The 16,053-nt window shown below is 37.9% G+C and overlaps 1 protein-coding gene across 1 annotated transcript in view; it reads left to right on the top strand.

The window, feature by feature from the left end:
• Positions 1-16,053, top strand: part of LOC100373327 (protein mono-ADP-ribosyltransferase PARP4-like) — a 209,758-nt gene that overhangs the window by 47,904 nt on the left and 145,801 nt on the right. Inside the window, exons 29-38 of the mRNA XM_085505344.1 lie at positions 100-160; positions 2,491-2,516; positions 6,068-6,113; positions 6,741-6,766; positions 11,231-11,261; positions 11,647-11,708; positions 14,368-14,416; positions 14,988-15,013; positions 15,480-15,510; positions 15,894-15,955. Of these exons, the coding sequence (XP_085361470.1) occupies positions 100-160; positions 2,491-2,516; positions 6,068-6,113; positions 6,741-6,766; positions 11,231-11,261; positions 11,647-11,708; positions 14,368-14,416; positions 14,988-15,013; positions 15,480-15,510; positions 15,894-15,955 (420 nt within the window). The remainder of the gene's footprint in view (positions 1-99; positions 161-2,490; positions 2,517-6,067; positions 6,114-6,740; positions 6,767-11,230; positions 11,262-11,646; positions 11,709-14,367; positions 14,417-14,987; positions 15,014-15,479; positions 15,511-15,893; positions 15,956-16,053) is intronic.

Genomic DNA, 16,053 nt, shown 5'->3' with positions numbered 1-16,053 from the left:
ATAATATTTGTGACTTTTAAAAACTTTATTTGTGGTTTTTGACAGCACAAATTGATAAGTTTGTATATTTCAAAGATGTTTGCATAATTATATTTTCAGAATGTGCATTTGATGAAGACTATTGTAAAGATTCTGTACATCATATGGAACAATTAATAGAGTGAGTAGTCATATATATAACTTTATTACACAACTGCACCATCAGTGGGTGCTGTATGGTAAGGATACAGATCAGAAAAAACAAACACAAATAAACAAAAACAACAAAAGTTTCAAAATTACAAACAAAACAAACTAAAGGGTATATATAAAATATGGATTACAGTTAGGTTTTATAAATTGTGTTTTGCAAGTGCAGTCATAGCTACTTGAATGTAACTGTGCATGAGGCAAATGGCCAAAACGTGTCTTTGTTTACAAACAAGTGTCTACCCATGAGCATTTGTAGTTTTAGCGTGCATTGTTATTGTCACTTAGGACTCAATTCCCACATGTGTGCATTTGAGGATAGCTCTGCTTTAATGTGTGATAATTAATATTTTATGGTTATCTTTACATTTACATGGTTATGATCATTTGTAAATGTGATGGATTCTTGTAGAGTTGTTTGGTAACCACTCCCTCTCAAATGGAAATTTAGGCGAGGGTTCTCCGAATCCGCCTATTCACATAGTTCATACCCACCATAGACTCTGGTCAGTCAAAATGACTATTTTGAACTGTAGGCATTAATCAGCAATTCTGCCGGTGATGGAGAGATAGAATCTATGTCAGGGGAAGCCCCATGACCCCAAGATTCTCTTTCCCTTACGTCACAAACTACGTGACTGAGGCCATATGGCAGCACCATAGACAGCTGTACAAATCCCTCTGGTTCCTTTCTCTCCGCACTTAGACCAACGTTACGGAAAGAGTGGGGTGGTTGGGGGGGGGGACCTGGAGTCTATGGTGGGTATGAACTATGTGAATAGGCGGGTTCGGAGAACCCTTGCCTAAATTGACTACGTTCAATTACCCACCATAAACTCCAGTCAGTCAAAATGATTATTTTTAACTGTAGGCGATGAAAAGTCTTTTCCCAGTCCAGGATGAAACACTTTACAAAAATCACTCAACACCCTAGTTAAGACCCAAAAAAGGGTGGTGTCTTACCTTGCCTGTGCTGTCCCCGGAGCAAGAAGCCAAAATGCTGCTACGGTGACAGGGTTCGGTGTGCCCGAGAAAGCCAGACCCCAACCCAATTCTGGGGGTAGTAAGCATTCGAAGTAAAGACCGAAACAGTTCTGCATGAGGGCATAGGCAGCAAAGCGGGACCTGGGAGCTTCCAGGGGAGTGCTGATGGTAGAGAAATCTGTTCGCATAAAATGCCGGACTGACTTATTGCCAATGCGCAGGGACCCAAGCAGTCGTTCGGGCTGGGTCAGCAAACCAAGACTGACCCGCTACAACGGGACCCAACCTAGAGAGTATCTCGGATGCGGGTTCTATGCTGGTAAATTCTGAATATAACCACTGCACAGTCGACTTGAAACGCGAGGAGACCAAAAGGAAAACGGCAGCGAGTCCTGGTGCTGTCATTACATCCATACATTGCTAAATACAATGCAAATAAAAGACGACATGCATGAGGGAAAAAACGAAATACAGTTGTAAAAGGTGCCGCCGCGAAACCAACAAGTGGTTACGTAGTGGCACCGGGTTTTAATTTCTTTGTTGTGAAAAATACTACACACAAAGGAGGAAAACGACACAAGGGTAAAATGACAAGGAAAACTTATCCTACCAGCTACATGTACAATGTCGGATGCCATGCAGCGGCAACAACCTAAGCTAGAAACCCGGACAGGAAAAAAGGTAGGCGATCCAGCAGAACCGTTAAAACTTCATCCCCGCAGATGCGGAGAAAAAAGAAGAGTGATTTGTACAGCCGTCTATGGCACTGTCATATGGCCTTGGTCACGTGGTTCCTGACGTAAGGGAAAGAGAATCTTGGGGTTATGGGGCTTCCCCTGACCTAGATTCTATCTCTCCGTCACCGGCAGAGTCGTTGATTAATGCCTACAGTTCAAAATAGTCATTTTGACTAAGTCTATGGTAGGTAATTGAACGTAGTGAATACCACTGAGCATGCTTAGCAGTGTACCTTTAACAGAACAAGTTTTGTAAGGATCCTGAGTCAAAATAGCCTCCTGCAAAATCTGCTTGTTTAGTTAAAAAAAAAAAAATAATAGTTAACAGGTAACAGTGTTACCGTAATCTTAATTCCAAATTTTGGGATTCATGGCATTGCAGTTTTATTATTTTATTATTTTACAATGGTATGTTTCTTTTAAAGGAAGTTTTTGAATATTTCATAATTAACATGTTCTTTTGAATGTGTTCATGCTCAAATACATTATAAGTATTCACAACCAGATATAATTAAGATCTATTCAAAATTTGGCATTACCGATATTTATGATTTTAGAGATGGTTTTGTGTTTCTTTCAGTTTATTTCGGCAGTTAGAAGACATAGGTGAGTGGAAACAATGTTATTACAGTAGGTTACTGTGTTTGTCTATGTCTCTGTAGTGTTCACTTACCTCAGTGTATGGTCACCTATGTATTGTTGACTCACCTCCTTTTCACATTCACCTTCTTCACTGTCAGGTCATTTGCCTCCCTGTAGTGTTCAACTACGTACAGTACCTGTCATGTTCACCTCACTATCTCTGTTGTGTTCACCTTCCTCTCTCTGTAGTGTTCACCTCACTCTCTCTAGTGTTCACCTCACTCTATCTCTGTAGTGTTCACCTCACTCTCTCTAGTGTTCACCTCACTCTCTCTCTGTAGTGTTCACCTCACTCTCTCTGTAGTGTTCACCTCACTCTCTGTAGTATTTACCTCACACTCTCTGTAGTGTTCACCTCACTCTCTCTGTAGTGTTCACCACACTCTCTCTGTAGTGTTTACCTCACTCTCTCTGTTGTTTTCACCACACTCTCTCTGTAGTGTTTACCTCACTCTCTCTGTTGTTTTCACCTCACTCTCTCTGTAGTGTTTACCCCACTCTCTCTGTTGTGTTCACCTCACTCTCTGTTGTGTTCACCACACTCTATCTGTTGTTTACCCACTCTCTCTGTAGTGTTCACCTCACTCTCTCTGTAGTGTTCACCTCACTCTCTCTGTAGTGTTCACCTCACTCTCTGTAGTGTTCACCTCACTCTCGCTGAGAGGCTCACCTCACTTTCTGTAGTGTTCACCTCACTCTCTGTAGTGTTCACCTCACTCTTTCTGTAGTGTTCACCTCACTCTCTGTAGTGTTCACCTCACTCTATCTGTTGTGTTCACCTATCTCTCTCTCTAGTGTTCACCTCACTCTCTCTCTCTCTCTAGTGTTTACCTCACTCTCTGTAGTGTTCACCTCACTCTCTCTCTCTAGTGTTTACCTCACTCTCTCTGTAGTGTTCACCTCACTCTCTGTAGTGTTCACCTCACTCTCTCTGTAGTGTTCACCTCACTCTCTCTGTAGTGTTCACCTCACTCTTTCTCTCTGTAGTGTTTGCCTCACTCTCTCTGTAGTATTCACCTCTCACTCTGTAATTAGTCCCAGTTCGGACGAAGTCCGAAAACGGGGACTTATAATTCGGTCCTCGTCCATCCGTGCGTTCATGCGTCTGTGCATCCGTGCGTCTGTGCGTCCATGTGTTCGTCCAGAGTCATATCTCAGAATCCCTTGGACTGATTCCGTTCATTCTTTGCATGTACTTTATGTGGGACATATGCACATGCAGTGGTTTATAGATTCGATTCAAAATGGCTGACTGACAGCCATCTTGTTTTTTGAAAATGTTGTATTTTGGACATGCTTTGTCAGTTTTTATTCAAACTTGGTACATAGATTATACATAATAGGATACATGTCCCCGACTGTCCGTGAGTTCCTGAGTCTGTCTGTTCGTCCGTGTTCGTCCGTCCGTGCATCAGTCTGTCCAGATTCATATTTCAGAATCCTGTGGACCGATTCCGTTCAATCTTTGCATGTACCAAGTACCTTATGTGGAACATATGCACATAAGGTACTAGTGGTTTAGCGATTCGATTCAAAATGGCCGACTGGCAGCCATCTTGTTTTTTGAAAATGTTGTATTTTGGACATGCTTTGTCATTTGTCATTCAAACTTGGTGAATACTGTAAAGGGGGTAATTATTCACTAGGTTTTAATTTTGCTTATTTCGCTGACTGGAAAATGTGCTAAATTAAAACCCAGTGAATATGTAAAATTTAGCATAGAACACATTATCTAAATGACGAAACCGTGAATTTAAAACCCACTGAATATGCCTGAAATGGTGATTCACAGTCAGTTCGCCCCAATGCACATTCGCCCCAGACCAGTTCGCCCCACAGTCAGTTCGCCCCAAAGTCGGTTCGCCCCAAGTTTACTGGTGTTCGTTTTCGCGGTTATGCGTGCAAGGAAATGTGGTTTTGAAATATTTTAAAATTATACTAAAGTAAAGCCACATCGAAGGACGCTGATCGCCGCGATTCATGATTGTAGCATATCGCCCGAACCCGTGCTGTGCCGTGTGCTATGATCGCAGACTCGTTTGACCTATTAGTCCGTACGACACTCTCCGACCCGATAGATTTTATAATTGGCGTTCACAGGTCAAAGCAGCCAGCAATCTTTCCGTTCAGGCTTCGATGAGATCCGTAAACTGGACGAGCTTTGAATAGTTTATCGAAAGGTCGAATCGATCTTCAACGAACCGTTTCTCAAACATCGCCATCTTGGATTATTCTATTGAGCAATAGGGGTTGTGTCGGCTTGGCTAATATATTATATCTGAAACCAGTGAGCTTCATGATGTTCCTATCAAACAGTGCTTTTACGTTCATTTATTATGTTTTCTTTCTTGCAGGTGACGTGTATGTACAATAATATCGTAACACGTAAACCAGAATCAATCATTGAGTTGTTGCGTGTCTTGGTTTTGTGTGTGTGGTGGGGTGTTTTTTTGTTTTGTTTTTTGGGTGTGTGTGTGTGTGGGGGGGGGGGGGGCAACAACCGGATTGCTAACTTTATTGGTTGTTCGAAAGTACGAGAATACATAACATCGAAGTTCTTAAGTGTACGATAATGTAACGATTATAAAATACATAACATTGGTTCATTCATGTTTGTAAGGCAAGCCAGGGGAGATAAGTCAATCGAAAAAGGGGAAAAAAATCGCTATCACAGCGCATGGCAAAAAAAAGGCAAAGTATCGCTATCACGACGCATATGGCACGACACCGGTTCGACTCTTCGGGCGATATGCTACAATCGCGGCGATCAGCCTCCTTCGATGTGGTTTTTACTTAAGTATAATTTTTAAAATATTTCAAAACCACATTTCCTTGCACGCATAACCGCGAAAACGAACACCAGTAAACTTGGGGCGAACCGACTTTGGGGCGAACTGACTTTGGGGCGAACTGGTCTGGGGCGAATGTGCATTGGGGCGAACTGACTGACCACCTGAAATGGTAAATCACTGAAATTTAAACCCAGTGAAAACTAGTCATTTTACAGTAGATTATACATGTTGGATCAAAGATGGTCGACTGGCATGCATCTTGTTTTTTTTTTATGCGGTATCTTAGACGTGCTCTGTCAGTTTTCATTCAAATTTGGCATATACATGTACTTTATACATGTTAGGATGCATGTCCATGACAATTTGTTTCAAAATCTGGTTAAGGATGGCCGATTGACAGCCATCTGACATTTGGCCTTACTACTATAATATTTCCACAATTTATGTACCATTTTCATTCGTATTTGGCATATACATCATTCATATCAGTGTGTTTCATAATCAGATCAAAGACGACCGAATAACGGCTGTGTTATTTTTGGCCAAACTACAGTACTGCAGTACTACATGGAACACATGTTTTGATGTAAATAAACAATCACACAAAGAGAACTTTCAAAAATTTAACAGTGACTGTGTCATTTGCAATGACTTGTTTTCTCCTCTTTCTGTATTTGTCATATACAGTTAGCAATCTGTTTACATTTACATGCTCTCTCCCAGGTTTTGAAGAAGACTATTATTGTGCACCCAAGCCAGATCTCTTATCGTAAGTTGTAGTTTTATTCTTATATAGGCGACATATTTTGCAAATAATTTCCCAGACAAAGCAACTTTTTTATGAGAATTGTGGTAATTTACATAATCTGGTGATAATTGTATGAAGCTCATTTTGTTTACTTAAAATAAACTTGGGTTTTAAAGATTTTTTAATATTTTCAAAATACAGAAAAGATGGAAATCCCCACTTCATGTTTACTATTAAAATCATGCAGACAGTAGATTATTTACCCTGACACCATTGTCATTTTTTGTACAGTCTGTTCCTCCCCACATGAAATGACGATAAATATTGACAAACCTTCTGATAAAAAACTAAAAGCAATATTTGAAACTGTTCATATGGTCCAAAATGATGATGAAATTTAGTGAAAATTTTAAAAAATGTAAAAAATTTTCACTGAATGTTGGGATGTCACTTTAATGGTTAAAACATCATCTATATGTATGCAGGTCTTGGATTAACTCAAGCTGAATTTGTCTCATCATTGATGGTTAATAAATTGTGAATTTTAATAATTAAATATAAATTTTTATTTTTACATCTTAAAGTTTTTGTAATAATAGAAAAAAATCATAGTTAAATCATAACATACAAGCAATCCGTTTGTTTCAGCCTTGACTATGAGTATGCTGCATGTGGTGAGTATTTTGTTATTAATTGAGACAATAGTTTAATACGTTTTTGGATATGTGTGCAATGTCTTGTTATATGTATAATGCAGTATGCTCCTTGATAAATTTTCAGTTGTATGCAGTAGTATTCACTCATTGAGCTCCATATCTGTCACAAAGTGTAATCCAACACATAAGTGTGTTCATTCTCGTTAAACATTAAACAAATGTATTAAATAATTTTGCATTTGTTCCAAAAATAATAAATAAATTACAGAAAAGTACTTAAAATTGTGCAAATTGTTAAACTTAATATTTTGGTGAGAATCATTCAAATGACTGCATTCAAGGGGTCAATAGGGTTGACCCTATTGCCTATTGGTGAAAATTGTTTTTATGTTCATTATCCATGAGTTTTTGCTTTCAATTCTTTGAAATCTAGAAATGTTGAAAAAACCTGTTGCAAGTTAAACTTCCTCTTTACTTTAGTGTACAGTGATACACACAATTTTAGTTTCTGTTCGGACAAAATCGGAAAAAATAGACTTATGATTTGATCTTTATGCGTTCATGCTTCATGGACCTGTATTTTAGAAATACTTGGACCAATCACAATCAAACTTCACACATACATGTATATCATACATGACATTATACATATGCATATCAATTTGTTTCACAATCTGATTCAAGATGGACGAATGGTGGGCATTTTTGTGCTAAAAATCATCAAAATCAAGCATTTATCGATGGGTTTTGTTTAAACTTAGTCCATACATTGGACATTATGGGTGGGACCTTGATGCATGTCATTATTTTTTCAGATCCGATTTAAATTGGCCGACTGGTGGTCATTTTGTTTTAATGGTAATTTTTGTGCCAAAAATCATCAAAAATCAAGTATTTCTGGCATTCCAGAACTGGATATTATTGTTCATGGATGGATTTTGTTCATATATTAGTGATTTTGGGTTCCTGATGCGGATTAAAAATGGCTGACTGATGGCCATTTTGCTCAAATGAATGCTCTTCTAGAGCCATATCTCTGATATGCTTTGATTGATTATGTTCAAATTTAAAAAATTTGTTTTATAGATTTTATATATTCGTTTTATCATGTTATAGATAGATGTATTCAAAATGGCCGACTGGTGGCCATTTTGTTTTAATTAATGCTATTCCAGAGCAATATTTCTCAATATTAACAAGTACTTGTTAATCGATCAGATACAAGATGTCAATCATTTTAATGTTAGAAAATCATCATAATCGAGCATCATCTTCTGGATCCATACTTCTGACAAGTTTATGTTCTAACTATATTACTATAAACATAACTATATATCATAAATATGATAACTAACAGGGATTGTGCCATGTATGGCTTGTTGAATTTATAGAACAATATTTATTGTTGTGGGACAATGAATAATTTAGTTGATAAACAATGCATCAGATTTCAATTGGTGAAGTTACTTGAACGTAAAGGCTTTTAACTTTACTGACAATACAGCTTTAAAATATTTGTCAGTCCTTGGTACTCCTTTAAGGACAATAGTCTTGGTCATGTGTACCACATTCTACCTTTTTCATAATGGTACTAGCTCTTTTAAGGGCAATAGTCTTGGTCATGTGTACCACATTTTGTCCTTTTTATTCCCCATTCAGACGAAGTCTGAAAACGGGGACTTATAATTTGGTCTCCGTCCGTGCATCCGTGCGTCTGTGCGTCTGTGCGTCTGTGCGTCCGTCCGGAGTCATATCTCAGAATCCCTTGGACCGATTCTGTTCATTCTTTGCATGTGCCTAGTACTTTATGTGGTACATATACACATGCAGTGGTTTAGCGATTGGATTCAAAATGGCCGACTGGCAGCCATCTTGTTTTTTGCAAATAGTGTATTTTGGACATGCTTTGGCAGTTTTCTTTCAAACTTGGTACATAGATTATACATGTTAGGATACATGTCCATGACGATTTATTTCACAATTGGATCAAAGATGGCCAACTGGCAGCCATCTTGTTTTTTGAAAATGTTGTATTTTGGACATGGACAGTTTTCATTCAAGTTTAGTACATAGATCATACATGTTAGGATACATGTCCCCTGCTGTCCGTGAGTTCCTGAGTCTGTCTGTCTGTCCGTCCGTGTGTCCGTTCGTCCGTGCATCAGTCTGTCCAGAGTCATATTTCAGAATCCTGTTGATCGATTCCGTTCATTCTTTGCATGTGCCTAGTACCTTATGTGGGACATATGCACATGCAGTGGTTTAGCGATTAGATTCAAAATGGCCGACTAGCAGCCATCTTGTTTTTTGAAAATGTTGTATTTTGGACATGCTTTGTCAGTTGTCATTAAAACTTGGTACATAGATTATACATGTTAGGATACATGTTCATGACGATTTATTTAGCAATCAAATCAAAGATGGACGAATAACAGCTGTTTTTATTTTTGGCCATATTACTACTACACAGAACACGTGTTTTGATGTAAATAAACAATCTGTTGTATACTCCACTTGGAACTCAAGTTTCAAGGACAGGCTCGCGACAACCCCTCTGCTTTAATATGACGAGCACAAAGAGAATTTTCCAAAATTTAACAGGGACTGTGTCATTTTCAATGACTTGTTCATGATGGTACTAGCTCTTTTGAGAGCAATAGTCTTAATCATGTGAACCACATTTTCGTTTTTAGCTTTGCTGTCATTGAAGATGACTGAACGAAGCTGATGGGTTGACCACATCTGTCATTGTCCGTCTGTCGTCAGTCAAGCATCATGCATCAACTTCTTCTCCAAAACTGTCAGCTGGATTGCCTTACTATTCATACCACACCTACCTGGTATGGTCTTTTGTCAGATTTGTTTCCTGACATCACATTTAAACCTCTTTTTTTTGGAAATATTTTCGTCTTTTATGGTTATTTTTAATGCATTTAAAAATTTGATTCTCATTTTCGACTGCTTTATTGAAACCACCTGCCATATTGTTTTGAATTTGTAATGTCTACACAAGGACTAGCTGGTCCTGAGTTTTTCACTTTCCCATATGTTATATTTGGGCTATGTATGATGCATGAACTCCAGTAGACAACTGTATCAGTTGAAAGCTAGGCTTTCTCAGTACACATTGCCTTGGAAAATGAACTGGATGGGCCAATGTTATCTACAAAGTTCAGGAGGGACTAAAACACCTCCGCAAAATCTTCAAGGCCAAGTAAGGGTCATCTCAAGGTCACATGTTGATTGTATGTTTGTGGGGGTCAGGATGTCACCCCTCCATCAAGATCTTTCAAAACCACATGTCACATCTTTCATCACCACATGTCACGTCTTTCATCACCACATGTCACGTCTTTCATCACCACATGTCACGTCTTTCATCACCACATGTCACGTCTTTCATCACCACATGTCACGTCTTTCATCACCACATGTCACATCTTTCATCACCACATGTCACATCTTTCATCACCACATGTCACATATTTCATCACCACATGTCACATCTTTCATCACCACATGTCACATCTTTCATCACCACATGTCACATCTTTCATCACCACATGTCACATCTTTCATCACCACATGTCACATCTTTCATCACCACATGTCACATCTTTCATCACCACATGTCACATCTTTCATCACCACATGTCACATCATTCATCACCACATGTCACATCTTTCATCACCACATGTCACATCTTTCATCACCACATGTCACATCTTTCATCACCACATGTCACATCTTTCAAGACCACATGTCACATTTTGGAAATAGCTGCTCTTGTTAATTACAGAGGAGTTTCTTTGAGGTCTATAGTCTTAGTCATGTGAATCACATTCTCCATATTGATGCTGGATCTCGCTTTATCTATCACTATCTTTCTTGATAATAACAATTTCAAAACGATTTGTGAAATAAATCCACGAAAACTTTCCTTTGCTGTCGATATGATAATTCCTTGAATTTGTTGCCCATGTCGCAACCCTCTCCGCCGTCCAACTTTTAATTCAACCATTTTATAAGAAGCCCTAGGATACTTGTGCATAATCCATTTTAATAAATTTCAACCAGTATGAAATATAACATTACATGTAAGTACAAGAAATGGAAAATAATGAATATTGTAGGTAAACACCAACACAGAAATGAGAAACATTTTGTTTTTGATAAAAAAATTGAGAAACATAGACAGCAGTGGAAACCCATGTTCATCCACCAGACTTTTACAAATGGCGTGCATATATCTATCACGATTTAGAATTTCAGTGAATGCAAATTATTTACCCGTCATGTGTTTGAATATGTTCTGCTTATCTGGTAGTAGTTTACAAAACTAATGCCAGATGCAGTGATGTTAGTACATTTTGTACAACATGCACATTGAATATAAAATTAACTAACTGTAATGATGTTTACAGACTTATCAAAGATATTTAGCTTTGGAAATTGAAAAATTATATTTATTATATTTTCAGATATCCCAATGGATGCTTGTTATGAACGCAGGTGAGTGAGTGATGAGTGAGTAGTCATAGCAACATGAATAATTATGATGTGATATTGTCAACTGCTATTTTGGCAAGGGATAAATCATACCACACATGTGTCATGTGAGAGTCGTGTTCCATAAAATCTTCAAATCATGAAAGAACCTAGCAGCAAGTAATGAAGAATTTACAGTACTGATGTGCGTATGTTACTGTATGATTATTTCTGATTAATATAATTGACTATATTAGCTGACATGGTTCGTGTTTGATAGATTTAATTTTAACATTTATTTATTCCTAAACCCCTCTGCAAATGGGAGTTCTTTGAGGCTATACATGATTTGTTTGTTCCATTGATTTTGTTCTTTCTCATTTCTGTCCTTGAATGTATCTTAATACAGACATGATGAAACAGTGGTATTGCCTGATACTCAGAAGTTAAAAAATATATCTTTAGATCTAAGTGAGTAAACTGTTCCTTTTACTTCACTGCATGACAGTATTGTACATCATGATGGCAGTATTGTTCATTTTCCTCAGTTTGTAGTGTTCACTTTTCTCGCATGTTCAAGAGTTCCTTTCTCTGTAGTGTTCACCTCACTCTCTGTAGTGTTTACCTCACTCTCTCTGTAGTGTTTACCTCACTCTCTTTGTAGTGTTCACCTCACTCTCTGTAGTGTTTACCTCACTCTCTCTGTAATGTTTACCTCACTCTCTGTAGTGTTCACCTCACTCTCTGTAGTGTTTACCTCACTCTCTGTAGTGTTCACCTCACTCTCTCTGTAGTGTTCATCTCACTCTCTGTAGTGTTTACCTCACTCTCTCTGTAATGTTTACCTCACTCTCTGTAGTGTTTACCTCACTCTCTGTAATGTTTACCTCACTCTCTCTGTAGTGTTCACCTCACTATCTCTGTAGTGTTCACCTCACTCTCTGTAGTGTTTACCTCACTCTCTCTGTAGTGTTCACCTCACTCTCTGTAGTGCTTACCTCACTCTCTCTGTAATGTTTACCTCACTCTCTGTAGTGTTTACCTCACTCTCTCTGTAATGTTTACCTCACTCTCTCTGTAGTGTTCACCACACTATCTCTGTAGTGTTCACCTAACTTTATGTAGTGTTCACCTCACTCTCTGTAGTGTTCACCTCACTCTCTGTAGTGTTTACCTCACTCTCTCTGTAGTGTTCACCTCACTCTCTTTGTAGTGTTCACCTCACTCTCTGTAGTGTTTACCTCACTCTCTTTGTAGTGTTCACCTCACTCTCTGTAGTGTTTACCTCACTCTCTGTAGTGTTTACCTCACTCTCTCTGTAATGTTTACCTCACTATCTGTAGTGTTTACCTCACTCTCTCTGTAATGTTTACCTCACTCTCTGTAGTGTTTACCCCACTCTCTCTGTAATGTTTACCTCACTCTCTGTAGTGTTCACCTCACTCTCTGTAGTGTTTACTTCACTCTCTCTGTAGTGTTCACCTCACTCTCTTTGTAGTGTTCACCTCACTCTCTGTAGTGTTTACCTCACTCTCTCTGTAGTGTTCACCTCACTCTCTGTAGTGTTTACCTCACTCTCTGTAATGTCTACCTCACTCTCTCTGTAATGTTTACCTCACTCTCTCTGTAGTGTTCACCTCACTATCTCTGTAGTGTTCACCTCACTCTCTGTAGTGTTCACCTCACTCTCTCTGTAGTGTTCACCTCACTCTCTGTAGTGTTTACCTCACTCTCTCTGTAATGTTTACCTCACTCTCTCTGTAATGTTTACCTCACTCTCTCTGTAGTGTTCACCTCACTATCTCTGTAGTGTTCACCTCACTCTCTGTAGTGTTCACCTCACTCTCTGTAGTGTTCACCTCACTCTCTGTAGTGTTTACCTCACTCTCTTTGTAGTGTTCACCTCACTCTGTAATGTTTACCTCACTCTCTCTGTAGTGTTCACCTCACTCTCTGTAGTGTTTACCTCACTCTCTCTGTAATGTTTACCCCACTCTCTGTAGTGTTTACCTCACACTCTCTGTAGTGTTTACCCCACTCTCTCTGCAGTGTTCACCTCACTCTCTCTGTAGTGTTTATCTCACTCTCTCTGTAGTGTTCATCTCACTCTCTCTGTAGTGTTCACCTCACTCTCTCTGTAGTGTTCACCTCACTCTCTCTGTAGTGTTCACCTCACTCTCTGTGTATTGTACACCTCACTCTCTTGGGTTCACCCACTCTCAATAGTGTTTTATTCACTCTCTGTAGTGTTCACCTCACTTTCTCTGTCATGTTTACCTCACTCTCTGTAGTATTCACCTTACTCTTTCTGTAGTGTTCACCTCACTCTCTGCAGTGTTTACCTCACTGTATCCGTAGTGTTTACCTCACTCTCTCTGTAGTGTTCACCTCACTCTCTCTGTAGTGTTTACCTAACTCTCTCTGTAGTGTTCACCTTACTCTCTCTGTAGTGTTCATCTCACTCTCTGTTGTGTTTACCTCACTCTTTAGTGTTTACCTCACACTCTCTGTAGTGTTTACCTCACACTCTCTGTAGTGTTCACCTCACTCTCTCTGTAGTGTTCACCTCAATCTCTGTAGTGTTCACCTCACTCTCTCTGTAGTGTTCACCTCACTCTCTCTGTAGTGTTCACCTCAATCTCTCTGTGGTGTTTACCTCACTCTCTGTAGTGTTTACCTCACTCTCTCTGTAGTGTTCACCTCACTCTCTGTATTGTACACCACACTCTGTAGTGTTCATTTCACTCTCTCTGTATTGTACATCTCGCTCTCTCTGTAGTGTTCACCTCACTGTAGTGTTTACCTCACTCTCTCTGTAGTGTTTACCTCACTCTCTGTTTAGTGTTCACCTCACTCTTTCTGTAGTATTCACATCACTCTCTGTAGTGTTTACCTCACTCTCTCTCTGTAGTGTTCACCTCAATCTCTCTGTGATGTTTACCTCACTCCCTGTAGTGTTTATCTCACTCTCTCTTTAAAGTTTACCTCACTCTCATTGTAGTATTCACCTCACTCTCTTTGTAGTGTTCACATCACTCTCTAGTGTTTACCTCACTCTCTGTAATTTTCACCTTTTTCTGTATTTGTCATATACAGTTAACGCTGTTTAAATTTATATATTCTCTACTAGGCTTTGAAGAGGACAATTATGGTGAATCCGTAGATGAGTTGATTTCAAGGTAACAAAACAAAGATTATCAGAATGAAGTCTTTGTCTTATTAGGAATGTGATATATGTGTATTTTGCATATTATTTCCCAGACAAAAGAAACTTTTTATGAGAATTGAAATAATTTATATATCTTGCAATAATTGTATAAAGCTAATTTAGTGACAAAATTTGCTCATTTTGTTTACTTAAAAAAACTCGGGTTTTTAAAGATGTTTTAATATTTTTAAAAAACTAAATCTTGCAGACAGTAGATTAGTTGCTGTGACAACACACTAAGCACCAATGTCATTTGTTGGCATCTACTAAATGATTTTGTACAGTCTTCTCTTCACCACATGAAATGTTGATATAAATTGACAAACTTTTTGATAAAAAATTACAAGCAATATTCAAATCAGTTCATAGGTTCAAAATGTGAAAATATTTTAATGATCAAATTTTTTAATAATCTAATATAAATTTTTATATTTTTAAATCTCAAAGATTTTGTAATAATAGAAAAATCCTACCACACATATTGTGTTGTATTAATTAGTGGTTTGTCAAATCATAATATACAAGTAATCTGTTTGTTTCAGCAGTGCTGATGAGGACGATGTATATGGTGAGTATTTTGTTATTCATTGAGGCAATAGTTTCTGTTTCTTTAATACATCTTGGATATGTGTAATGTATATTTAATTCAAAGTGGTTGAATGAATGGATGCCATTTTATTGGCAAAAAATAAAGCATTTCTGCTATTCCCGAACCAAATTTTGATCATTTTTCAACAGATTTCATTCAGACTTCATACTTACCCATGTTCATCCACCAGACTTTTACAAATGGCGTGCATATATCTATCACGATTTAGAATTTCAGTGAATGCAAATTATTTACCCGTCATGTGTTTGAATATGTTCTGCTTATCTGGTAGTAGTTTACAAAACTAATGCCAGATGCAGTGATGTTAGTACATTTTGTACAACATGCACATTGAATATAAAATTAACTAACTGTAATGATGTTTACAGACTTATCAAAATATTTAGCTTTGGAAATTGAAAAATTATATTTATTATATTTTCAGATATCCCAATTGGTGCTTGTTATGAACGCAGGTGAGTGAGTGATGAGTGAGTAGTCAGCAACATGAATAATTATGATGTGATATTGTCAACTGCTATTTTGGCAAGGGATAAATCATACCACACATGTGTCATGTGAGAGTCGTGTTCCATAAAATCTTCAAATCATGAAAGAACCTAGCAGCAAGTAATGAAGAATTTACAGTACTGATGTGCGTATGTTACTGTATGATTATTTCTGATTAATATAATTGACTATATTAGCTGACATGGTTCGTGTTTGATAGATTTAATTTTAACATTTATTTATTCCTAAACCCCTCTGCAAATGGGAGTTCTTTGAGGCTATACATGATTTGTTTGTTCCATTGATTTTGTTCTTTCTCATTTCTGTCCTTGAATGTATCTTAATACAGACATGATGAAACAGTGGTATTGCCTGATACTCAGAAGTTAAAAAATATATCTTTAGATCTAAGTGAGTAAACTGTTCCTTTTACTTCACTGCATGACAGTATTGTACATCATGATGGCAGTATTGTTCATTTTCCTCAGTTTGTAGTGTTCACTTTTCTC

The sequence above is a fragment of the Saccoglossus kowalevskii genome, chromosome 11 (genome assembly GCF_978046115.1).
Source record: "Saccoglossus kowalevskii chromosome 11, keSacKowa6.1, whole genome shotgun sequence".
Classification (NCBI taxonomy): domain Eukaryota; kingdom Metazoa; phylum Hemichordata; class Enteropneusta; family Harrimaniidae; genus Saccoglossus; species Saccoglossus kowalevskii.
Note: the sequence above shows the minus strand (reverse complement) of the source record. Positions and strands in the feature narration are given on the sequence as shown.